Raw genomic sequence first — 27,447 nt, 5'->3', positions numbered from 1 at the left:
TCAGTTTTTGAAGGCTCCGACTCTGCTGGCTTTGCTGATGAAGTTCTTGAGTAGGTCATGGTCCATTTCTGCAAAGCCTGAGGTCTGTGTTACCACAGTCAGATGGTTTATGCAAAACCGGAAGCAGAATTCTTCTAAATCCTAGGAAAAACAATAATAATGGTTTAACAAATTCATTTTTTTCCAGGGCTATGCAACATCACATAAGAATTGCTCAAATAAGGAAAAAGGATTTGCTGGCTAACAACACTGGTACAGCAACACCTACATTATAGTTATGAAAATTATGTAACACAAATCCATGCTTATAAGAATTTAAATAACAGTAAAATATTCAATTTCCTTCACACCAACCAATGCATAGAATCTGGCTTTTTCTTCCCAGAGAGAGGACAATAAGTGCACCAAATCTTCAGTACCTTCTTGTTATGGTATTTGGATCATTCATTTCACCTTCAATATTTGTTAAAAGCACTACACTCCCTTTTTATGTTCTCGTAGCTGCTTTAAATATTTGTACCAGTAAAGAGTTTGTAGAAGAAAAGAGATAAGCCATTTAAAAAACAGCAATGCTGAGACTGCTACCCTTAGATCACTAATAGGCCACTGCTAATTTTCTTTTGCAAGAAGACACAGGATGGAACAGATGGATGTCATCACATTATACATCGCTCCTATCATCTTAACTGGAAGTTGCTCACTGTGCTTGGTGGCACAGTGTGCTCTTACCATGAGTGAGGCCCTGGGTTCAATCCCCAGCACCAAAAAAATTATATATTATATATATACACACACACACACATATATATATATATACACACATATATAATGCATATATATGTACACATATACATATATATGTGTGTGCATGCATGTAATGTAATATATAATAACTATACATATATGTGTTGTGAGCAGTGCTGGGGACTGAACTTAGGGCCTCACACAGCTAGGCGCACACTGTACCAGTGAACTATACCTCTGGATGCTTTCTTGACCTGGGGAGGGGTGGGCCCACCTGTGCAGATCTCCAATAGGCTTCCACAGACCTGGGCTGTGCTGCCATCTGACTCGGCCCAAGTTCATCTCCTTTGCCAGTGCCCCCTTATCTCCTTGACGTCTACACTGAGCACCCAGGAAGTGAATCGCAACTGCGTCTTCCTCATGACATAGCCCCACAGTTTTTGCTCTGAAGACTGGTTTTTATGCAACTTGCTTGTTAGATGTGATCGTTTGGATATTTATTACCTAAAACACACTCAAAACCAACTCCTGATACGTCCCCCAAAATGCTGCTCCTTCCCATCTTCCTTAACCCAGCATGACATAACAGTTTTGTCCTTTCAGGCCTTGAAGTTATCCTTAAGTTTGCTTGGGTACTTTTGTTTGTTTTTTGTTTTTTCTTACCCCACACCCAATCCATCAGCAAACCTTACTGTCTCTACCTTCAAAATATATTCACATGCCAACAATTTCACCACCCAACAGCTGGTGGCTTGGACCCATTCACCCTCATCACTGACTGGCTGTGCAGCCTCCAAATTGACCATCCTCAGCCCTGCAGGCTACTTAAGGTGGGTAAGGGTTGTTTTTTTGTTTTTTGTTTTTATGTTGAGGGAAAAAAATCTTAGCTTTGAGTATTTTGAAATATGTTCATAATGTGACCTGGGGGGGGGGGGGATCAGAAGTTTCTGTATGGAAGTTACAAATGCCCTGTATTGATGAGTCATTTCCTTCCTCATACTTTTTGTGTTTTCTACATTTTCTTTAGTAAGTGTATTACTGTTTACACAGCAGGGGGGAAAGCTGTAGCCTTTTCTCCACTAAAATGTCTCTGTTTTTCTTTTCTTCTTTTTTTTCTTTTTTCTTTTTTTACAGGAGAGGATATCCTTATTCCAAAAGGAAACTGAATCCAAGAAGTCATGACTTGTTTCCTAAAGAATTTTCTCTAAAATAGGTTCCCTTTCCTTTCTTTCTTATCATAACAACACATGGTCACTGTAGAAAGTTCACCCAAAAACAAGCAAAGCAAAGAAAAACTGTAATCCTACATTCAGTGATAGCTGTAACTCATATTCTTAAGTCTTTTTTCTATGTAGATAGTGAATTTTAGTCTTTTTCTATTCAGGTATTTATATTTAATAAAAAATGGAAAAACAGTTTTTCAATTAATGATACAGCTTGAGCAGCTTTATAATTTAATAAACAGTCTTCTACTATTCACATGGACTTTTTCCTCATTTTCAAAAATAAAAAATTGCTGTATTAAACATCTTTAAAGCTAAATCTTTGATCAAATCATGATTACTTCCTTAAGATAAACCTGCATAAGTGAATTCCTTTGTTAAAGAATTACATCTCTAAGACTTTATATACATATGATACCAAATTGACTCCAGACTGATTGCACCAATTTGTACTCTCATCCTTTTAAGAGAGCACACATTATTCTGAGCCTACAATATTTATAAAAATATATTCTCTAGTTTGACAAGTGAAAAACTATACTTTGTTCTCATTTACATTTTAAATTTGTTTTTCACTTTTTCATACATCCATTTATTCTTTGGACCATTTTTCCCAGTCAAACTGCATTATATTTCTTTTTCTTTTTTATGGTTGTAAACTTGATTCATTCTATGCTACAAATATTTGTTCTAGTATATCATGTACTTTCAAATTTTCTCTGTGGTATTTTTTGTTTTACAGTTTTTATCTTTTGAAATCAGATTAGTCCTTTCCTTTGAGCTTCGCCCTAATATTTTATATATGTGTGTGTGTATATAGAAGGGATTGAACCTAGGGTGTCACGTGTGCAAGCAGGTGCTCTACTACTGAGCTACACCCCAAGCCCTAATTATATTTTTTCTACTACTTTTGCTGGTTTACTTTTTTACACTATTTAATCTACCTAGAGTTTATTTTATATTAGGATATAAAGTAGACACCTCACTCCACCTCTTCCAGAAGGTTGCTGGGTAGAGATGCTCTTCCTACCTGAGCATCATATTTCACCGCAGCCGAGAGCAGAGCAATAGCATTCTCCTCGCAGATTCCTTGCTTGATGGTTTGTTGGCAGAGTTTTTTCAAACGATTTTCTCTATAAAACGTAGCCAGATCTAGCAATCCTAGGTGAAAGAAGTAATTATTGTGGGGGAGGAGGCAACCCAAGTTAAATCGTCCAAAGATGATCCTGACATTATTCTGCATATCATACTCTGTGAAGTGCTGTGTAAACACACATTGGTGGATATACACTTGGAGGGTGTGGCTCTTCTTAAGAAGGCAGCCAAACTGAAACACATACAATACCCAACTACTCACTGTTGAAAAGCAGGAGCAACATGAAAATGGCTTTAATAATTGTTCCTAGGATGAAAGAGAAAAGGCATGCTCTTCTTAATTATTCTTTGCCCAGCATGAGCAATTTATTCCTCTCTAGTCATTCCCATCTTTTTTTTTTTTTTTTTTTTAATGGTACTGGGGATTGAACCCTGGGGCATTCTACCTCCAAGCTATACCCGCAGCCCTATTTTTTATTCTTTTATTTTGAAACAGTATCTCACTAAGTTGCAGAGGGCCTCACAAAGTTGCTGAGGTTGGCTGCAAACCTGCGATCCTCCTGTCTCAGCCTTCCAAGTACTGGAATTACAAGCATGCACCACCATGTTCAGCCAACAGAACTGATCTTTAAACAAGAAAGAGGGGTTGGGTGGAGCTCAGTGGTAGACAGTATGCTCAGCATGCAGGAGGTCCTGGGTTTCATTCCCCAACACCAAGTAAATAACAGAATAGAAAAGAAACACCTTCCATGGATACATCCACCTCTGTTACCCTGTCCCAGTCCAGCCTGGGACAGTCATGGCTCTGCAGCTCCCCCAGGCACACCCGTATCACAGGGTGGCTCAAGAGCCCAGTCCACTCCTGGGTAACACATCAGTACCCAGGAACCTAGGATTCCCTACCCATCTGGTCCTGAGCTGACACACATGGGGAATTCCTCCCTTATGGCAGGCCATGCCACCAACATGCAGACCCCTAGCCCGAAGGGGAGACCAGGATGGGGAGGGGCAAAGCCTGGCCACAGGGCCCACACACCCCTTGACGGAATGTAGCCGCATCCTAGTCAAAGGCAAGTCCTCTATCCCAGAAACTAAAGCCAAACACCTCAGCACTGTCCCCCCTTCATTCACACCTCATGTCCCAGCCACCAGCAAAGCCAGGAAAGTAAATCCAATACCTCCACTGCTCATCCCAACTCAGAACCACTATAATTTCCCATTTTTAAAAACAATACATATCTAGGGCAGAGGCTGCTGACTGCCTCTCCCCTACACCCAACACACACAGTCATGCCATCTGGAAATGTCCTCGTGTTCACAGTCTGAAGGAGAGGACCCACTCACGCCCTTCCCTTAGACCCCGGGCTTTGCCCTTTGCCGCTGTCCCTCCCTCTATCCTACTGTGATGCTCCAGGGTGCTTTCATATTCCACGGACCTCTTATTTTATCTGAGACTCAACCTTTGTGTGAAGTAGCAACAAGGAAGAGTTTGGTTCAGGGACTACGGATGGATCTCAGTGGTAGAATGTGTGCTTATGCTGCACACGGCCTGGGCTCCATCCCTAGCATGCACACACACACACACACACACACACACACACACACACTTACAAAACACACACAAAAGAACTTCACCCTCACAGTGATTTTTTGGGGGGGCTCTATGGAAAACACCTTGTCAGTTACTCAACATTTTTGCCAATTTTTTGGTAAAGTCTTTGGCAATTACCTACTGCCTCCTCAGGAGAAAGGCTGATGCTGTCTGTATACAGGTATTCTAGGAAGGCTCGGTACACAGGGTATGAAAATTCACTCATTTCTACAATATCGTCCTCATTGTCTTCTAACGAAGAACGAAAATGCTCACACCTGAAGGAAGAGAAAAGCAGGTCAAGTCCTCGCTGCTCCTCCCCATCCAATACAGCCTGGACACTCAGTGTCCCCTGAGGCCTCCATGTTAAGGGCCTGGCCTCAGGGCGATGCTACTGGGAGGTGATGGGATCTTGAATGTGCTCTGGAAGGGGGCCGTGGGACCAGCCCCTTCCTCTTCCTCCTTTGTCCCCAGTCTCCTGATGGCTGGCAGTTTTGCTCCCCATGCGCTCCCACTGTTGGATCTGGATTTAGAATGCCCCCCAGCCCTCATGGAAACAAGGCAGCAATGTGGGAAGCAGGGCTTGGTTGCAAAGAAGGGGTCCCGGGGTCGTGGCCCCGGGGACTGTACAAAGTCCTCCCCCTGTTCTCTCTCTGCTCCTGGACTTCATGGTAGGCTATTCTTCTTCACAGCTTCCAGCTGCCATACCCTGAGCTCTGCACGCCCAAGCCTGACAGAGACTAAAGCCTGAAGTCCCCCCAAACTGAGCAAATAAGCCTTCCTTCCTCTAAACTGTGTGAGGTCAGGCATAGGAGGTCACAGTAGTGAGACTGCTGACCGAGACATCCTCTATCCTATGCTTCCTGGCCACAGGCCCAAAGCAGTCAACTGTGGACTGGAACTTCCAAAACTGTGAGAAAAAATAAACCTTTCTAAATGGAGGTCAGCTCACTGGGGGAGCACAGGCTCCACACGTGAGAGGCCCTGGGTTCAACTCCTAGCACCAAACAAGTAAAAGAAGAAGTCTTTCCTTTTGTAAATTAATCACCTCTGGTATTTTGTTACAGTGTCTGACGGGAAGCTGGCTAATACAACACTCTCACGTCGACTCCTTGCTTTCTCTGTTGGCCTGATAATCTCACATAATAACTTATTAAAAGCAGGCAAGGCGGGGCGTGGCAGCGCACGCTTGTGATCCCCGCGCTTGGGAGGCAGAGACAGGAGGATTGCGCAGGTTCAAAGCCAGCCACGCGGGTTTAAGAGACCCTGTTTCCAAAAAAAAAAAAAAAAAAAAAAAAAAAAATATATATATATATATATATATATATATATATAGAGAGAGAGAGAGAGAGAGAGAGAGAAGGTCTGGGAGTGTAGCCCGGAAGTGGAAGGGCTTCCAGGAACCCCAGTACCACAAAAAAAAAAAAAAGAGCCAGGCAAGGTGGCACATGCCTGTAATCCCAGTATGTGGGAGGCAGGAGGATCACAGGTTAGAGGACAGCCTCATCAAGTAGTGAAACTCTCAACAATGTGAAAGGTTAGAGCCGCCCCTGCCCCTGACAGGGAGAGGGAGAGACGCACTCTCCCCTACCAGCCCCCGTGGGCACGCGTGGGGCTGGAGGCCGACTTCCCACGAATAAAGCCATCCATATCATATTATGGATCTCCGCGTGTCTCTGTGCAACAGGGGGACGCGCCAAATATCTTTCACAATGCTGTTTCCAAATAAGAAATAAAAATTCCTACCCCATTGCCTCCGCCCTCCCTTCTTTGCCCTGCTTGGCTTACTGATTGGTATATTTGTGAATGTACATCATGTACATTAAGGAATTTCCCTCTTTCCCCTCTCATCCTCCTCAGGTCACCTTATTTGTTCATATATGGTTTCTCCTTCCTCGTCTAGTTCTTCCTATGACCCTTCTTTATCCCTAGCTTCCACACATTAGGGGGAGCATTTTTACTTTTGTAACTGACAAATCTCACTTAACATAATGTTCTCTGGTTCCATCCATTTCCCTGTAAATGATATAATTCTGGCTGACTAAAATTCCATTACCTACATATCCCATAGTTTTGTAATTCATTTATCTATTGATAGACATCTTGGCTGATTTCATACTTTGGCAACTGTGAACTGTTTTAAATATATATATGTATGTACACACACAAAAATGGACTCACATATATCAAGAGGAATATGTAAGTTAAATATATATGTATATATTAATGTAAAAAGAAATTTAAAAATAGGGCTGGGGGTGTAGCTTGAAGGTAGAATGCCTCTGGGTTCAATCCCCAGTACCACAAAAAATAAACAAACAAATAATTTATTCACAAAGGCTGCAAAAGTAAGCCGACTGCTGCTGCAGGCCATGGGCAGCCACCTCTGTGGCTGTGCTGTTGAAGCCAACCAGGGCTCCCTGACATCCTCCTCGTCCCACATCCACTGAGAGGCATCATACAGAGCAGTAAGGCTGATTGTTATAATGAAACATTTGGATTCTGCACTCCATTATAGGTTGGACTGTATCCCTCACAGAGCTCAAAATGTGACCTTATTGGGAGATAGAGTCTTTACAAAGGTAATCAAGTTAAGCCAGGTGTGGTGGCGCACACTTGTAATCCCATCATTCAGGAGGCAGACAGGAGGATCTCGGTTTGCATACAGCCTCAGCTACTTAGTGAGGCCTTCTGCAACTCAGGGAGTTTCAAAATAAAATATAAAAAATAGGGCTTGGGGTGTAGCTCAGAGGTAGAATGTCCCTGGGTTCTATTCCCAGTACCGCAAAAACAAAACAAAACAAAAAAAAAAAACAATCAAATCATTAGAGTGGGCCCCGATCCAACATGTCTAGTGTCCTCAGAAAAAGCAAGCATGTGGACACACACACACACACAGGTAGAATGGCATGTGATGAAATGAGTCAAGCTGCCACCTGCCAAGGATGCCAAAGGTTGTCATGAGCCACCAGCAGCTGAGACAGAGGCAGCGAGCTGACTGTCCCCCTCGCTCCTGGAGATTTACGGCTTCCAGGACTGTGGGGACTAAGTTTCTGTTGTTTAAACCACTCGTGTGTAAGTACTTGGTTACAGTGAGCTCCCTTCTTTCAGGGAGAGTTCTGTGTTTAGTGGGAGTGAAGGAGCGTGGCACAGCTAGACCTTCTTAAAGAGGAACTTGAGCCGGGCGTGGTGGCGCACACTTGTCATCCCCGCTCTTGGGGCGCTGAGACAGGAGGATCACACAGGTTAGAAACCAGCCTCAGCTACTTAGTGAGGCTCTCAGCAACGTATTGAGACCCTGTTTCCAAATAAAATATAAAATAGGTCTGGGAGTATAGCCCGGAGGTAGAAAGCCTCTGGTTCCACCCCCAGTACCACCAAAAAAAAAAGAGGAACTTGAGACTGAAATGCCACATGGGGTTTGAGATTCACTGACAGAGGATTTAAAAATCTGTTATGCAATGATACAATGAATTTCAAAATGATTATGCTAAGAGGAAAAAAACAGGCACAAAAGAACATATACTATATTGTTTCTTCTATATAAACTTCTAGAAAATACTAACTGGTCCATGGAGACAGAGCACCAGCTGCCCAGGTAGCACCTGAGGCGTCTTTGAGGAACAGCTGTGTTCTGAACCTTGACATGGGATGGTGGTTTCACAGGTATGTCTGTGTGTTAAAACCCACCAGACAGCACACTGACATGGATGCCCATCGGTGCTCATAAATCTGATTCTAAAAAATCTTCAGTTAGCCAGGCGTGGTGGCACACGCTTGTAATCCCCGCACTTGGGAGGCTGAGACAGGAGGATCGCGCAGGTTCAAAGCCAGCCTCAGCTACTTAGTGAGGCTCTCAGCAACTTAGTGAGACCCTGTTTCCAAATAAAGTATAAAATAGGTTTGGGAATATAGCCTGGAGGTAGAAAGCCTCTGGGTTCCACCACCAGTACCACCAAAAATGAAAGAAAGAAAGAAAGAAAGAAAGAAAGAAAGAAAGAAAGAAAGAAAGAAAGAAAGAGAGAAGAAAGAAGGAGGGAGGGAAGGAGGGAGGGAGGGAATAAATTAAAAAATAAAAAATCTTCGGTTAGCATCACCTCAATCTTGTTAGTCTGAAAAAGCCCGACCTTTAAAAGCTCAGTATCGCCAGGCGTGGTGGCGCATGCTTGTAATCCCTGCGCTTGGGAGGCTGAGACAGGAGGATCATGTAGGTTCGAAGCCAGCCTCAGCTGGCTTAAGAGACCCTGTCTCCAAATAAAATATAAAATAGGTCTGGAAGTGTAGCCCAGAGGTAGAGGGCCCCTGGGTTCCATCCCCAGTACCACCCAAAAATAAATAAATAAATAAATAAATAAATAAATAAATAAATAAATAAAAGCTCAGTATCCGCCACTGAGTGAGGAGAGAGATCACCGTGGCCTGAGCTCTCTTCTCAGACAAGGAAGGTAACTGGCAGCACACAGCACACCGGGTGGCAAGAGCTGGCAGCTATTCTCTAATGCACAGGCAAAGCACGGTATGAGTGTGAGTGTGTCTGAGCACGCATATGTGTGTGTGCGTATGTATGTGTGTGCCTCGCTGGAGACTGATCTGAGCTACAGCCCCAGCCTCTTTATTTTTTACCTTGAAAGAGGGTCTTGCTAAATTGCTGAGGCTGTCCTCAAAGCTGCAACCTTCCTGCCTCGGTTTCCTAAGCTGCTGGGACTATAGCTGTGTGCCACCATACCAAAATGGAAAACCACTTTCCAGGCCTTCTAAGGAATTCCTACAGGACTGAGTCCCTGAGCCACACACCCAGCCCTGTCATACCCGTGTGTAGTATTTCTTGTTTCTCATAGCACATGTTTCTCCAGGCTGCAGGGTAAGGGCTCAAAGAGCCTTGTGCTTCTTCGTTATTACACAAGGGCCCGGCATAGTTACTTGGGCACTTATGAAATGATTGTTGAGCAAAGAGATTGGTCTCAGTTCTCAAAGCAAATTCCTTACCTAATTTTGAGAAGGACTTTATGTGCATAAATGTATTTTCCATCAACCAGGAACTTCAGGTCTGCAGTATCAGGGTTGTCAAATTCCCTCTTCAGTGATTCAGCCACAGTGAGGTGGTCGTCAGGTTCTAAGAGAGTAAGATGGATGCGTCTAGACTCAGCTGCAGACTTGACAGCCACACAGGCAGGATGAGGCGTCGCTCTGATGACACTCATGAAAATAAGAGCTCCCTGAAAGAACTGACTTGGTCCCCCTAAATATGGATTTGCATCTCTACAGCCCATAAAGATTAAAAAAAAAAACAAAACTTACATACATCTGTGTATAAAGCTGGTCAAACAACAAAAAAGTCCTAAACTACCTCACTAATTTGAAATGAAATTTTAGAACCAGTAGGTAAATATACTAGATAAAAATAAAAGATGCAAGCCAGGCAAGGTTGTGCACACCTGTAATCCCAGGACTTAGAAGGCTGAGACGGCTGAGGTGTGAGACTAGCCTTAGCAATTTAGCAAGGCCCTTTTGCAACCTAGCGAAGTCCTGTTTCAAAATAAAAAATAAAAATGGGGCTTAGGGTATAGCTCAGAGGTAGAATTCCCCTGAGTTCAATCCCCAGTACCATAAACAAAAAATGCAGTTTTCTTGTAAAACTAAGAAGTAATCAAATAAAATTATTTTTTATTTAGAACTGGTGTTGGTTCCTGATATTTTAAAGTAATGGATCAGTTTTAAAATCAATCAACCTAGTTCCCTTTCACAGAAGATCCTGCACCTAATGAGGTGCTTATGTCAAAATAAAAGCTCTGAGTTCCCTTCCTGATCCTGGGGCCATTCCACAGTGGACAGGAACCAGCTCACCCACAGAGAGGAGGCGCCAGGTGACAGGAGGCGTGGCGAAGCAGGCGAACACATCGTCGGTGCAGGAGAAGTGGGTGAGGTGGGGCAGGATCACCGACTGGCCCCGGCACTGGCCCCACATGTACACGTGCCCACCCTGGGTCTTGGCGGCTGACGTGTGGGCTGAGTGACAGGCGGCGATCTCTATAATCCTAAATTCACAAGCACACGCCACAAAAACATGGTAAGCAGGAGAAGAAACAAGGTGGTCTCTGTAACAGACTTGGGGCATCATAAACTGTACTGACAGAAGGGTGTGGACCCGAGGAGAGGAAAAAGACAAAAGGAGACTTGTAGACAACTCCGTTCCTAAATTTCCAGGTACCAAACGTCAGAGCCACACCTCATGGCACTTGTACCTCATGAGGATCTGTCTGTTTCCACTTCCAGCCAGTTGGGCTATGAAAACATGCATTGTCCTGTTTGAAATTCAAGTACAATCAAGTCGTGCAGCCATAAGAAGAGATGATTTAATTTTTATTCTTAAAGCATTACTAACTGAAGGAGATGATAAAGATGTGGACCCTTTTGATCCAGTCAATCAATATTTTGCCAGGTGTGGTGTCGTGGTGCACACCTGTAATCCTAGGACTTTGGAAGCTGAGACAGGAGGATCACAGGTTCCAGTCCCGCTTCTGCAACTTAGCAAGACCCTTAGCAACTTAGATCCTGTTTCAAAATAAAATATAAAAAATGGGCTGGGAAGCCAGGTATGGTGGCACATGCCTGGAATCTCAGTACTTGGGAGGCTGCGAAAGGAGGACTGCAAGTTCAAGGTCAGCCTAAGCAACTTAGGGAGACCTTCAGCAACTTGCAAGACCTTATTTCAAAATAAAAATATTTAGCCGGGCGTGGTGGCGCACGCTTGTAATCCCCACGCTTGGGAGGTGGAGACAGGATATTGCGCAGGTTCATAGTCAGCCGCGCTGGCTTAAGAGACCCTGTTTCCAAATAAATAAAAAATATAAGATAGGTCTGGGAGTGTAGCCCGGAGGTAGAAGGGCTTCCAGGAACCCCAGTACCACAAAAATAAATAAATTAAATAAATAAATAAATAAATAAAAATTTAAAGGGCCAGGCATCTAGCTCAGAAGTAAAAGCCCCCTGGCTCCAATCCTTAGTACCAAAAAATAAAATAAAAGGCTGGGGAAGTAACTCAAAGGTACAATGCCTCCAGTTCAATCCCCAGTACTAACTATATAAATAACTATTTTAATCAAAACTTCACCTAGTTAGGCTGCAGCCTAACTGGTAAAGATTGTGCTTAGCATATGTGATGGCCTAGCCTCAATCCCAGCACCAGAAACAAAAACAAATATGTTGTAGTGCTAATGAGCGTACTGAGAATCATCTCAACCTCTAGAGCACATCATAAATTCAGTAGTAGTTTGGTTTGGTTTGGTGTGGTTTGGTGCTGAGGCTCAAACCCACTGCCTCATGCATGATGAGCTACATACCAGCCCCAATTCAGCTAGAATGTTATCATCTGGAGCCCAGGGGCAGCTTCCTGAGCTCACCCAATGATAGACTCCAGTGCATAATCTCAAGAAAGGCAGAGAGGTAGTTCCCAGAACACTTTCCAATGGGAAATGTTGCTCTGCTGATCTGCAAACAATTCCTTCTCTGTAAGATAAGCCACCATACAGATTCAAAGCAGATACTAAACTCTTTGATCCCCAAGCCAGGTCTCCTTCTGAGTCGTCCCATAATCGGCAGTAGTCCCAGCAACCTCAGAGATGGGCTGCACCTCAAAGCTGCCTCTGACTCCTCCCTCCTCAATAGCCATATTTTGGGGAACAGGTGTTTGGTGGGCAACCTAAATAAATAAGGCAACTATCCCTATTTTATTTGGAAATGGGGTCTCACTAAGTTGCTGAGAATAGCCTTGAACATGGTGATCATACAGTCTCAGCCTCCCAAGTACCACACCTGGTTTCTGATTTTTCATTTTTAGTACTTTGCAGTCATTAAGCTGTATGGTTCTTGTGAATCATTACATTGAGGTGACATGAAACCAGTTTCCTGAGGACATGTAGTCACTCTCTTTTCCTATTAAGAGTGGCTACAAAAATAAACTGTGAGCTAAGCCAGAGGTCCTGATAGTCATTTCTGCTTCTGCTTCCTCCAGCCCTTCTCCATGAAACCAGCCTCCTTTGCTCAGCCACGGGACACTCACTCTATTACGTGGAAAGAAGTGCTTTCCAATTCTAGAAAAAGAAGTAAATCCAATTAAAATCATTCAACTGACTTGCTCTAATTTTGGCCTCTGACAGTATGAAAAGTGTTGGGAACCTTCTCTTGTGCTTCCATTCATATGTCAGGCCTGTGCTTGATGCTTACCACTTGCTTTTTCATTCCCACACAGCCCTGTGCTGTGATGAAGCCATGGCTCCCAGAGGCTGAGGAAGCTCCCTCAAACCCCACAGAGAGGGCTGGGGCGTAAACCTAGCTCCATGTGACCCCAGAGCCCGGGCTCCCCACTGTGGTGCCACCTGGGGGCTTTTCCTCTGGTATTCTTGGGTTCTCAAGTGCCATCCTCCCATAAATCAGTGAAACTAGCTGGGCCACCCATGAAAACGGTGTTAGCCAGGTGAGGCCAGCTGCTCGGCAACCCCTAGGTTGGAGGAGAGCTTCCATCTGGGTTGGCAAACATCTGAGAAGGAGGGAGCCTCTGGCCAGCTGGATCTTGCCCAACCCTCAGCGGCTCTGTGCGTGGAGTCCTTCCCAGTTAGCCAACAGAATGACCTACAAACTGCACTTAGGAACAACTGTGAGGTGTGCTTCGAGAGAGAAATAAGCCAGGGGGTTCACTGCCAGGAACCTGTGATCTGGCTGAACAGGTGACGCTTGCACAACTGGAAAGATAACAAGGTTAGGCTGGAGTGTGTGGACGGGAAGTGCTTCAAGAGGTCGGAGGAAAGAGCAGCCTCTACTGTGGGCCTGTGTGCAGAGGCCCTCACAGGATGGGTGGTGTTTGTAAGGAGAGAGAAAGAACACATTGTGGTACAAGTAATCATGACTAAAGCCATCCAGGGGCAGCGAATATACCTGTTTGTTGGAACATATGGTGTGTGGACCACAGTGACCTTAGGGAAGGTGGCACAGAGGTAGAAGCCAGATTACTGGAGGCCCTTGTGTCCTGTCTGGGCTTTTATCCACTGGGAGGCCACTTCAGGTGTGGAAGAACTGGTGGGAATAGGAGAACTGTTAACCTACCTGCAAGGTGCCATTTGGAGCTGAGGAGAGAGAAAGTGTAAGGCCAGGGAACCTACAAGGCTGCTAGTGTCCAGCCCACAGCCTGACTGACGGGGACATCACAAAAAATAAGGACCCGTGTCACAGCCAGGTGTGGTGATGCACACCTGACTCGGGAGGCTGAGGCGGAGTGTGGCAGGTCGCTGGCCAGTGTCAGCAGCTCAGCAAGAGCCTGTCTCAAAACAGAAACAAAGCAAAAAATAGGGCTGAGCATGTAGCTCAGAGGTAGAGCACCCCTGGGTTCAATCTCTACACAGAGAGAGAGAGTGGGGGGAGGGGGATATGAGGGTAAAGAATAATGGAGAAAAACTAGTGATAGTCATTAAGTGCAGAGCAGCATCCCAAGCCCTGGTTTTGTAAGAGCCCAAAGTATTACTGATTACCTCAAAAAGACACAGCATTCTTGAATCCTAAAACTTGTTTTACATCAACTTGATTAAAATATGCTTTTATTGCACTTTAAGAACAAAGACACAAATGCGAGTCAATCAAATACCAAGGCATTGAAACCTCAGAAAGATTGAGATCATCTTAATGACTAAAACTGCTTTTTATGTAAATATAAGGTACTGACAAACATTAGTATTTTTCTTCATAAATGGATCTCCCTGAGAAAGATTTTCAAAGGTTTTGCTTGGGTTTTTTTTTTTTTTTTTTTTAAAGAATCCAATGTAGACAGATTTTTCCTTTTCACTCTGGTGAACAGGCACCTAAGAGACAGGGAACCACCCCACCCCACCCCACCCCAATTCAATCCTATTCCTGACTGGCCAGGCTTCCTCGGGAGGGCCCCAGGTGAGTCAGAAGGAAGTTCCTAGGAGAGGAGTCCTGGCCCATGGGGGAGGTTCAGTCACTGGAAAGGGTGGGGAGGTGCAGGACAAGTCTTAGCACAGACTGTAAATTCCTCCCCAGCCACTGTGTGTGACCCAGCGCCCCACCAACACTGAGCAAGCTGGGAAGCTACTGCTTAAAAGTCAAGCCCAGAAAGCTGAGAAAACCCAGAAGCTCTCACTTAAAGCATTCACCCATATTTCTACAGCCAAAATCAGGTTTATGTAGACAACAGCAAAGACATAAGCTCTATCTTTTTTACATTTATAATTCAGAAATAATTGCAGTTTTAAAAGCTGGAAAGGCAGGAGATAACTCCCAAGGTCCAGGACCGCTCTACACGCAGGGCACTTCCACTCTGGCATCTCTGCTTCCTGTCTTTCTCCCGCCTCCATGCCCCAGAGTCTGTCTGTCCTAGTGGACTGCACAGAAGATCTAGGGCACTGCTCTGGACCAGGGACGGTCGGTGCCATGGGAACGAGTCACTGGGCGGCAGTGACAGCAGATTCCATGAGCCAGAAACAAGTGTGGTTTTATTTTTGTTTTGTTTTGCTTGTTACTGGGGATTGAACCTAAAGATGTTCTGCCTCTGAGCTACACCCCTACCCCTTTTTATTTTTTATTTTGAAGCAGAGTCTTGCTAAGTTGCTGAGGCTGGCCTCGAACCTGCAATCCTTTTGTCTTAGCCTCTCAAGTACTGGATTACAGGTGTGTACCACAACATTCAGCAAGCTCTGGTTTTTGTTAAGTGTGGAACCACCACAAAAAGTGGAAAGTGCCAGCCAGGCATGGTGGTACATGCCAGTAATCTTAGCTACTCAGTGAGACACTGTCTCAATTAAAAAAAAAAAAAAAAGAAAAGAAAAAAAGAAAATGAAATAGATGTAGCTCAGTGGTAAAGTGCCCTTGGGTTCAATCCTAAGGGAAGGGAAGGAGAAAGGGATTGCTTTTTTTTTTTTATTTCCATGCTACTTTTACTTAATTCTTTCACATTTTGTTTTTCAAGCTAAATACTAAGTGTTCCAACTAACTGGACTGGCCATCCTGAGGCATTTTTGTAGGTATTCAAATCCTCAGGACTGTCCTATCTCCCTGCAAGGTCACTCTGGATGCCTTAAAATATGAGAAAAAAAAAAAAAAGAAAAGAAAAAACAGGGATGCAGCCCTCCACCCACACCAGTTCCTACTTCGGTGTCTCCTCTCCCATCTACCCGCACAGTTCCCAACACCATGTCTCCCTTTCTACTCAATTTTAAATGATTCAGGGGTCTTATTCTAAGAGTTTGGGTGAAAAAAAATTTTTAAAGCCGATTTGACATAGGTTAAACTGAGTTTATAATACACAAATGGAAAACTGATGTATTTGAAAAATACAATTTGGTTCTTTACTTCTATTGTTAGGTGTTTCAACAGAAAAATATAAGAGAATCACATAAGTATTTGTTAATCGGTTTATCAACATATTTATTTTAAAATCAAATATAATAAAAATTAATATATAAAATAAATATAAACAGCAGTGTTCATTTCAACAATAACTGCAACCCTGGTTTGAAAGATAACAACAATAATAAAGAGAAGATCATGCTTTTGCTCCATACTACTGTGTCAAGACTTGGCAAGTGCAGAAGCAGTGATGTGCCAAGCCCAAGAAGTCCCAGAGGCTTTAAAAACTATTGGGATTATTTAGAAACTACTTCTGGATGTGATAATTACTTAATACACCTTGGAAACAAGTGCACAAAACTAAGTCTTACTTTTTTGTGTGTGGTACTGGGGGTGGAACCCAGGGGCTTTCTACCTCCAGACTATACGCCCAGGCCTATTTTATATTTTATTTGGAAACAGGATCTCACTAAGTTGCTGAAAGCCTCACTAAGTGGCTGAGGCTGGCTTCGAACCTGTGTGATACTCCTGTCTCAGCCTCCCAAGCGCTGGGGTTACTAGCGTGCGCCACCACGCCCAGGCTAAGTCTCACTTTTTAACCATGTGACTCTTCATTGTAGCAACAGCTCGGGAGTAATGAAACAGTTCTGTCCTTTTCAACTGGAACTTTTAAAGATAGTGGAGGGAATGGCTGCACATCCCATTCAAGGTACTTCATTTTCCAGGCCACAGAAGACAACTCCCTCAAATGTTACCAGTTTCCCTTTAAGTATGGGAAACAAGCTGGGCGTGGTGGCACACACGCTCATAAAACCAGTACTTAGGAAGCTGAGACAGGAGAACTGCAGGTTCAAGGACAGCCTCAGCAACTTAGCAAGGCCCTTAGCCACTTAGCAAGACCATGTTTCAGAATGAAAACTGAAACAGGCTGGGGTGTAGCTTGGATGTCGAATGCCCCTGAGTTCTATCCCTAGTACCAAAAAGAAGAAAAAAAGTATGGAAGCTCAAAGAAGGAAAAAGGTCATTTGTGTGAGAGAAGAATGTAGAACCGCTGTTGGAAGTTAGGTCGTTATAGCTTGCACTGGGTAACTATTCAAAGTATAAATAAAATATAAGTAAGTGAAAATAGGATATTTAACACACAGTCCATCTGCCCAACAATTCACAGATCAACTTTTAAAGAAAAGAATGACTCCTCAGGTGAAACTGTATTTTAATGCTAGTAATAAATTCCATACAAATCTGTATCATGTCTGAGTCCTGTTTAATGCTAAAGATGATGGGTTTATTCTGAAAATGCACACCTTACCTGTCTTTTTCCACAACAATAGGAGTAGGATAGGACTGGTTACTTTTATTGCCAGTGCCCAATTGGCCATAAGAATTAGCGCCCCAAGCATACACTTGACCTTCATCTGTCAATACTAACGTGTGTGCGTAGCCACAGGCAACCTGGAAGGGCAGAAACAAAACAAATCCTCTCAGGCCTGCAAACGGAAGGAAACGCTTCCCTACTCCCAGAAAGTAGGGTAAGAGTGAAAAATCAAAGGAAGGAAGAGGCAGCCTGCCTGTCAAGGCAAATGTTAGGTTAACCAACACCCTTCCAGTCCAGCACGGGCCCTGAGGGTGGCCAGGGCTGCGGGAAGAGTCCTCCAGCCTGCTCAGCCCAGTCCACTCAGCCTCCTCGCACCATTCTTGAGGGTCATGGAAACCCAGAGGTGTAAGCTGAACGTCAGAAACCGGCACTTTTAAGCCGGGCGTGGTGGCACACGCGTGTAATCCCAGCATTCAGGAGGCTGAGACCTGGAGGATAGCGGTTCGCGGACAGCCTCAGCTACTTAGTGAGGCCCTCTGCAACTCAGTGAGATCTGGTTTCAAAATAAAGAATAAAAAATAGGGCAGGGGGTGTAGCTCGGAGGTCAAATGCCTCTGGGTTCCATCCCCAGACCCGCAAAAAAAAAAAAAAAAGAAAAAAAAGAAACCAGCACTTTTACTTATTTTTTTTTCTTTCTAATGATTAGAGTAAACCTGTCCAATGTGAAGAACAGAAAAAACATAAAAGTCCTCTCAAGATCAGGGTTATTTACTGTTTGTTTTTTCCATTTCTATAGAGACAGAGAGATGTGCACCTATAATTTTTTTAATGCTGATATTGTATGCACTTCTCCCATCCAAGTACTAACCAAGCTTGGCCCTGTTTAACTTCTGAGATTAGACAAAACCAAGAGCAGGCTGTATGCACAGTTCTGCATCTGGTTTCTTTTACTTAGCTTTACAAATAGCACTTTCCCCTATTATTAAAAGTTCTTTGTGCGTGTAATCCCAGCTACTAGGGAGGCTGGAAGGCTGAGGCCAAAGGATCAAAAGTTTGAGGCTAGCCCTTGTAATACAGAACACCCTGTCGCGAAATAAACTAAAAAGATGTGGAGTATAAATCTTGGGTTGAAGCCCCAGCACCACACACATAAAAAAAATAATAATTTGGAACATTATTTTCATCATATAGGCTTGGGAAAGCTTCTCTAATCGTTAACCTGATATTTAATTAGCAAATTATACTGTACCTATTGTTTTTTTTTATTGGTGCACTGTATTCATACATCATAGTAGGATACATACTTTTGTAGACATACTTGCACACTTTTCCCAGTCAGCCCCCACCCAATCCCCACCCCATTCTCTCCCTATCCCTCCCTCCCATGCTTGGCTTAGTAGTTGACATCTAGTATTATGGCAATTTATCTAAAATTAAAAATGGTAATCTCATATAACAGTTTCATTTGTCTGATACCAAGCTTTGTACCTATTGTTTTTTATTGAAGAGATTTTTTTTTTGCTATGTGTTTTTTTGTTTTTTTAGTAGTACTGTGGTTCTTGGAAACCCTTCTACCTCTGGGCTACACTCCCAGAGCTATATTTTTTACATATTTTTTATTTGGAAACAGGGTCTCTTAAGCCAGCGCGGCTGGCTTTGAACCTGCACCATCCTCCTGTCTCCGCCTCCCAAGCGCGGGGATTACAAGTATGCGCCACCACGCCCGGCAGCTATATGTTCTTTTTAGTTTTTTTAAATTGGAGCATTATAATTATACATGGTCTTCTTATATAATTATGTATGGCACTTTCTTTTTGGTTCCTTAGGACCAATCCTAAGAGTAGAATTATAATTTAAAGGGTCGAGAGATTTCTAAGGCTCTTGAAACATACTGCCAAAGATTTTGCAGAGAACGTTATCAAAACCTCTATTCCAACTGGAAGCTGGACATGACAGTGTCCTAGAAACAGAAATTTTGAACATCTACAACTTAATTCAGGAAAGAGTTCTAGATTTTATTGCAATGAAGACATTCAAGCAGCTACATATACTTTTCGTGGAAAGCAAACTATGTTTAATACAGTGGTACCTTTGCCGCTGAAGATCCAAACACGCAGAACAACAGTGGACTTACCCGCTGGACACGGATGCCTTGCAAAGCTGCCACTCTACAGGGGGTTGGCTGGTTGCCGCTGCTGCCGAGGCCCAGCTGCCCATTCCCATTATAACCCCAGACGTAGACCTGGGAGAGGATGAGGAACTTCAGTGCTCAAGAAAGACAGACAGCAGTGCAGTTCTGTTATGAGAAACATGCCATGCATGTGTGATACTGATATGGCAAAAAGGCTTGTTAAACAAAGTATGAAATAATCTTCCCACCTCTCCAGTGTCTACCACTGCCATTGAGCACATCTGTCCGCACGCTATGTTCGTAACTATTTTATTCTGTAAACAACCAGTGACTCTTCGAGGAATCGGCTGATTAGCTGTTGACCCAGAGCCTACCTGCCCAGAGTTATTATAACCCCAGGCAAATACCTGTGTGAAAGAAATGATGGATAAAGGAAGAGCATTAATTTATAATGCCTCAACTTAGATGCTGACATATTATGGCACCTCATTATTCCTCTAAGGTAATCAGAACTAGACATTCTCACAATACAGGTAGGTTTTTTAAAAAAATAATTCATATACAACATATTATTTTAGACAATTAGGTAATGGGTTTCATCTACATCAATAGCAATAATTATACTCAAATATCATATAACACTTTAATATCTAATTTCCGCTTGTAATCCCAGTACTTGGGAGGCTTAGAAAGGAGGATCATAGGTTCATGGCCAGCCTCATCTACTTAGTGAGGCCCTTTGCAACTTAGTGAGATCTTGTTTCAAAATAAATAAAAAAAAAAAACCTGGGGGTGTACCTCAGAGATAGAATGCCTCTGGGTTCAATCCCCAGTATCCCCAAAATATCTAATCTTTCCCAGCCATATTTTCCAATGTTTTGGGATTTTCTTTTTGTAAATAATCCCTTCACTGTAAAAATACATCTTTTTAAAGACAGCAGTGCAACTGGGAAGGTAACTCAGTGACAGAGTGCTTATCTAGCATGCGCCAGGCCCTGGGTTCGGTTCCCAGTACAGCAAAAATGAATTTTGCAGTGATATAAGTCCTTAATGCATATAGTTAAACTTCATGATATGAACACCATGACTATGAATTTGAGAGAGGGAGATGGTTACTTTAATCAAATAATCATATTCCTGGAACTGTCAAAGGAATCTGTAGAAATGCTACTGAAAAAAAAAAAGGTCAATGACCTTTATGCTGACTATTCTCACCTCTCCATCAGATGTCAGGACCAAAGAATGGTAAGACCCACAGGCAACTTCAATGACTTGCTTGTTTGACAAATTAGTAGAGATATGACAGGGCACTAAGCCATGATTAGTTGTCCCATTGCCCAGCTGGCTATAAGCATTATGACCCCAGGTAAAGACTTCTCCTTCTGAAAACAAAAAGGAAGGAAAACATCTTTCAAAACATCTACTTCATTATGTGAAAATATATATTGCATAACTTCTACAAATGAAAACTAAAAATCAAGCTGCAAAGAGCTAGTCAACTTCCCTATCCCTCCAAATTCATTCTATGGAAGAATCTATATAGAAAGTATAACCTGCCTTCTATCTCAACAAGATATCTAAATGCATGAAATTATAATAGCTGTAAGATAGGCTTTTAATAAACAGCAGAGAAAAAACTCCTAAAAATAATAAAAGAATATTAGATTGAAAGTCAAAAAATTTCATAGGTACTTAACTCTCTTGGGTCTTAATTTCCTTATCTATAAAATAATCACTAAGTTAAAAATAAAAGTATTATTATTGTGCAATATATCCAGAAAAGTTCATTAAACATATATGTGTAACTTAAATAATTAGAAAGCACACACTCATATAGTACTATGCAGGTGAAAAATATATAACTTATAATCACCTGCCAAAGCCCCTCATACACACAATTTGTATAAAAGAACCTGGTTTTTCCCAGTCTTGAACATGACATAATGGAATCGTAAGGTTCCATTCATCTGTATTTTTTACATGCTGTCTGTTCATGCTAACTTCTGAATAATTTCCTCTGAGCTGGGAATGGTGGCACACCCCCGTAATCCCAGTGCTTGGGAGGCTGAGACAGAAGGACTGTAGGTTCAAGGACAGCTTCAGCAAGTAGTAAGACTCTCATCAACCTATTGAGACCGTTTCCAAATAAGAAATAAAATTGAAATGGGGAGAGTTAGCTGGAAGATAGAATGCCTCTGGGTTCAATTCCCAGCATCACAAAAAAATAATAATTTCTTCTGAAAATTTTTTTTGCAGTATCCTAATTGCTACAGAACTTGTCTACTGTATTTTTATTTTGATAATTATATAGTTCGTGTGGATCTCTTAAAAATCTTCTATGATCACTGTAGATGTCTTTCAGCTTTTTAAATTTTCAAATAATCTTATAACTGATATCTGACAATTCTAATATCTGATGTGTTTTGTAGTCAATTCTTACAGTCTAGCATCTCTGCAATTTCTCGTTCGTTAAACAGAACCTGGAGGAGGCCGTTGATCTGGACTGAGCTCCTGTACCATTTCTAGCAGAACAAACCAAAGTGGGGTCACTCATGCTGAAGTTCCACACCACCAAGCAGAAACCAAGTTGTTTAGCTGACCTTCTGAGAAATCATAAGAGACAGCACATAACAGCCAAACTCCCAAACAGGCCAGTCTCAGTTGGCAAGAGAGTGGAGTTTCCTCTGCTTTCCTCTGCTGAGCCTGTCCTTGTGTCCACAATCCTCCTGTCTCAGCCTCCCAAATACTAAGATTACAAGCGTGCCACACTATGTTCCACAGATGTTTTTCTCTTGCAGCCCCCCCCCATTTGAAACTAAGGATTGAACCCAGGGTGCTGCACCTGCAAGGTAGGCACTTTGCCACTGAATTACGTCCCACCCCTCATTTGACTTTATGGGATAAAGTATTGCCTGATTCTAGCATCACAAGGAAAAGACAAGTATGACCTTTAAGCTGGTGTTAATTATGTCTTCTTATCCACTGATGGTGCCTTGTTTCCTGTGCACCTATGGACTAGTGCTGATTATTGCCACTGGGCTGAGAATGAAGGTACCTTCCTCTAGAAGTGGTCCACATTAACCTCTACCATGCCCTGGAGGCACTTCCAGACACTACCTTGGTTAAATTCAAGGCTTGAGATTTCTTGGACTCTCTGGTCTAATGTGAGCTAAACTACAAATCCATGGTTACAAACTGTCAATTTGAATGTTCATTCCATTTTTTTCCCCACTACTTTTACTCAGAGTGAAGAATTGTTCCATTCAGTCTTCAAGAAGTGGCCAAGGGCAGCCTTGGTGGTTTGCCTATGGGGTAGGTCTTCTCTTACACCCCAGTTAGGCAGGACCTTGACTCATGTCCCCTTCACCTCTGAGTCCATCCAAACCACAGTTCAGTTTCAGTGGAGGACCAGATGCCTTGAAAGTAAAATGACTTCAAGTTCTCTAACCTCTCAATTAACACTCTTAAAATTTAGCCTGATAATTTCTTTCTACTTTTTTTGCTTTATAAATTTTTTATAAAGCAAATAAAAATTTATAAATTTTTTTAAAATATTTTTTCTGCCAGGCGTGGTGGCACACGCTTGTAATCCCCGCGCTTGGGAGGCAGAGACAGGAGGATCGTGCAAGTTCAAAGCCAGCCGCGCGCGCTGGCTTAGGAGACCCTGTTTCCAAAAATGAAAATGTAAAAATAGGTCTGGGAGTGTAGCCCGGAGGTAGAAGGGCTTCCAGGAACCCCAGTGCCACCAAATATATATTTTTTTTCTAAAAATATATTAAAATAAAAAATATTTTATTTAGAATTTAGTTGTTTGGAGTGAACACATGGTCTGAATAATCTAACCTGCTATTACTGGAAACAAAAAAAAAACCGCCTAAATGTATTATTTATTTATTTTTGTGTGTGTGTGTGTGTGGTACTGGGGACTAAACCCAGGGCGTTCTACCTTTGAGTTGCATCTTCAGCCCGATTTTATTTACTTGGAAACAGAGTCTCACTACTTGCTGAAGCTGTCCTGGAACCTGCAATTCTCCTGTCTTAGCCTTCCAAGTACTGAGATCACAGGTGTGCGCCACCATGCGTGGCTTGGAATGTATTTTTTAATGTGAAATAATTACACATAAAGTTTACTTTCAGTTTAAAGAATAAAATGAATAACAAGCTTAAGAAAAACTCTAAGGTATTTTCCGTAACTGGAGGTACGAGAGACAGAGCAGTCCAGAACGCCAACTAACTGCTAGGTTTCATCTGCCACGTTATCTTTTTTTTTCTTTTTGCAGTTTTGAGGATGGAATCCAGAGGCATTGTACCACCAAGCTACACCCCCAGCCCTATTTTTTAGTCTTTTTTTATTTTTTGAAACAGGGTCTCACCGAGTTGTGAAGGGCCTCGCTAAGTAGCTGAGGCTGTCCACAAACTGTGATCGCCCGGCTTGCTACATTACCTTACTCTGACAGTCTGATACATTCACATGTCACATAGCTCAGTGCATGGTCCATTCACAGGGTAGAGCCAGCAACACACTCTCACTTGGGAAATATGCTCTGGACTTCAGAGGCAGCCTAGTCTTGTTCCTCAACAGAGCAAAGGCTGAAAATATCTGCGGAGTTCCCGTTACCTGTGGTGGCGAGGACGACGTGAGGACCACTCCCGTAGCCGAGGCAGGCCACCTTTTTACCACTTAGAGAATCCAGTCTCCGAGGCTCAATGGTGCTCTGGACATCACCTAGCCCCAGACAGCCACTGCAGTTGGTGCCTAGCACAAAAATCTGTGGGGAAAACCACTGTTGGTTCAAAAAGCTCTATCTCTGATAGGCCTATAAATTATACTTCAACAGGCCCAGTCTTCCTCAAGCAAACTCAAGCTTGTAGAATAAATACAGAAATGTTTTCCTTTTTTTTTAACTTTTATTCCTTAGTTTGCCCAAGATCTTCAATTTAACAAATTCATTACTAAAGGTAGACATGGATACATTTTTCTCATAGCAATTACCTCGTCATTTACTGTGGTATACAAAACTTCATTGCCAGCACTGCCAAAGACACAAGCCTGCCGAATTAACTGCAGCTCTTCCTCGGAACAAAGGGAAAAAATTGGCCATTTTCCCACATCTAACATCTTCAAAGAGGAGAGGGTAGCCTGTACCAGCTGAAAATGAATACATATGTATTGAGACTATTAATAAAAAAAATAAATTTCCTTCACCCCTTTCACTTCCACAGAGGGCCTGAGCTGGCTTAAGGAGGAACAAGTCCTATCTATGACTGAGAGGCCTCTCCCAGCGGCAGGAACTGCCCAGAAGCCCAAGTGCTTCAGCTTGGCTCTCCTGGCGGCCAGGTGCAAAGGTCCAGGTGGAAATCAGACCTCACCTATTCATTTTCCTCGAGAATGCAGGAATCATCCCAGGCGGAACTGTGGGGAGCTGAGTGTTTAGTAAATATTCCAAGGACTGGCTGTGTCTTAAACACAGGTGTGGAAATTTGGTTGGTTGAAAAAGCAAGCCAAGACCTAGAGAGGAAAGGACACAGGCTGCCATTTCACCTGCTGCCCATCTTGACACAACGAGGCTGGGAGAGTGACAGCGAAGGTGGCTACGGGGAAGTCATCCAGACACTGAGCATGACCTCATCTTAATTAATTAATTTATTCATTCATTCATTTATTTTATTTATTTATTTTGCAGTACTGGGGATGGAACCCAGGGGCATTCTACCTCCAAGCTACAACCCCAGTCCTATTTTTTATTCTTTATTTTGAAACAGGGTCTGAGTTGCAAAAGGCCTAAGTAGCTGAGGCTGTCTGCAAACCCAGATCTTCCTGTCTCAGCCTCCCAAATGCTGGGATTACAAGCATGCGCCACTACGCCTGGCTCCTCTGTTCCCTCTCTACTCAGGTATAGTACTGTGAGGAAGAAACATCCAGAAAGCACATGTGAGCAGCTGTAATAAAGTCCAGCAAACTCAGATGCGTGAAAAATAGAAATTTATTGTCTGATAGTTCTGGAAACTAGTAGTTCAAAATCAAGGCATCAGCTAGTCTGGTTCCTCCTGAGAGCCACGGAGGAAAGAGCTATCCCAGGTCTCGATTCCTGGCCTGCAGATGCCTGTCTTCTCCTATGTCTGTTCACATAGTTTGCACTGTACATATGTCTTTGTGTCCAAAGTCTACCCCAGGGCTTAAACCCAGGGGCATTCTACCTATGAGTTACACTCCTAGCCCTATTTTATTTTTAATTTTGACAGTTTCTCACAAAGTTGCAGAGGACCTTACTAAGCTGCTGAGGATGGCCATAAACCTGCGATCCTACTATTTTAGCCTCCCAAGTACTAAAATTATAGGTGTACACCACCAGGCCTGGCTAATTTCTCCCATTTTTATAAGGACACCAGTTAAACTGGATTAGGGAGCGCCCTAATGACATGTCACTTAACTACAGAGACCTGTCGAGTTGTCACAATTCAATTTAAAATACAACCTATGTAAATAGAATCAAAATTACACAGTGGGCATGTGGCTGTCCACCTGATTCCTCATACTGATGCAGAAGTATAGCTTGACTGGGAGCAACTCTCAAAAAACTATAAATATGCATCTTGGTGCCAGGTACAGTGGCACACACCTGTGATCCCAGTGCTTGGGAGGCTGAAACAAGAGGATTTCAGGTTCAAGGCCAGCCTCAGCAACTAGTGAGACTCTGTTTCAAAATAAAAAATTAAAAAGCTGGGATGGCCGGGCATGGTGGCGCACACTTGTAATCCCTGCACTTGGGAGGCAGAGACAGGAGGATCGCGCAGGTTCAAAGCCAGCCTTGCTGGCTTAAGAGACCCTGTTTCCAAATAAAAACATAAAAAATATGTGTCTGGGAGTGTAGCCTGGAGGTAGAAGGGTTACCAGGAACCCCAGTACCACCAAAAAAAAAAAAAAAAGCTGGGGATGTAGCTCAAAGATAGAATGCTCCTAGGTTTGATCCCCAATACCAAAAAAAAAAAAAGAATAATAAAGGCACATCTTGGTCTCTAATTTCATGACAACATATTTCTTCCATTATATTTTCCTTGAGTTAATATTAAAATCTCACTACTTTGCATCTCTACAACTGATGCCAGCTACATACAGGTGGGAGAGGTGGACCTGGTGAGAGCCAAGTAGCAAAAGAACACTGGCCTGCAATCAGCTGTCCCTCGGGTAGTGGCGTGGAGGGTCAGAGGGATACCAGGACCAACTGCGTGAACTCTACAAATGAGATCTTAATGACAAACACTACCCAGGCCTTCATCTCCTCTCCTAAGATTGCCCGCTTTATAATTTTTTAAATCTCCCTCACTCAGATCAAGCGTCCCCTACCTTGGGGCTCTTCTCTCGGGTAATGTCAGTTCCCTGCTGGCCCTTTCAGCATTTCACATCCACAACAGTCACCTGTTGTCAGTCACTGCACTGTGCGCCCTTCAGAGAGACGCAATCTCACTGTATCTTCCTATCAGTGACCAGCTTAATGAAGTAGGCTTCATGCAACAGAATACACATGCTCCAAAGGCAAGATTTTGTCTAACCTGGCCACTTTCTCCACAGAAAAGAGGGAGTTCTTCTTCCATATGGGCTCAGTCCTGTGCAGGCCCTGAGGGAAATATATATGGTAAAATCAGGATCCCCTGTACCAATGAAACCAGGCTAGTTAAAATGACTTTAATTCTAATCTGGGCATGATAGAGCACAACCAGAGTCCCAGCATTTGGGAGACTGAGGCAGGAGGATCCCTTGAGTCCAGGAGTTCAAAACCAGCCTGGGAAAAACAGCAAGATCTTATTTCAAAAAGAATGATTACCCACGCTTGGGAGGCTGAGACAGGAGGATCGCACAGGTTCAAAGCCAGCCTCAGCTACTAAGTGAGGCTCTCAGCAACTTAGTGAGACCCTGCTTCCAAATAAATTATAAAATAGTTCTGGAAGTATAGCCCAGAGGTAGAAAGCATCTGGGTTTCACCCCTAGTATCAC

At 43.1% G+C, this 27,447-nt stretch overlaps 1 protein-coding gene across 2 annotated transcripts; it reads right to left on the bottom strand.

Moving 5' to 3' along the window:
* Positions 1–27,047, bottom strand: RCBTB2 (RCC1 and BTB domain containing protein 2; the record flags this gene model as incomplete). 2 transcript variants are annotated; one of them, XM_080689779.1, is made up of 12 exons in its annotated part: positions 1–141; positions 2,998–3,128; positions 4,792–4,931; positions 9,640–9,766; positions 10,498–10,748; positions 17,318–17,460; positions 19,458–19,565; positions 19,703–19,861; positions 20,670–20,836; positions 24,073–24,223; positions 24,448–24,603; positions 27,006–27,047. In XM_080689779.1, the coding sequence occupies 12 exons, from the start codon at positions 27,045–27,047 to the stop codon at positions 1–3; spliced, it is 1,716 nt and encodes a 571-aa protein (XP_080545905.1). The 2 variants fall into 2 exon arrangements, with proteins under 2 accessions (XP_080545905.1, XP_080545906.1); XM_080689780.1 differs by having other exon boundaries at positions 10,498–10,688.
* Positions 27,048–27,447: the final 400 nt, after the last annotated feature.

This window comes from Muscardinus avellanarius, assembly GCF_963383645.1.
Source record: "Muscardinus avellanarius genome assembly, chromosome: 2".
Lineage (NCBI taxonomy): Eukaryota > Metazoa > Chordata > Mammalia > Rodentia > Gliridae > Muscardinus > Muscardinus avellanarius.
This window is presented reverse-complemented; position numbering and strand designations above follow the sequence as displayed.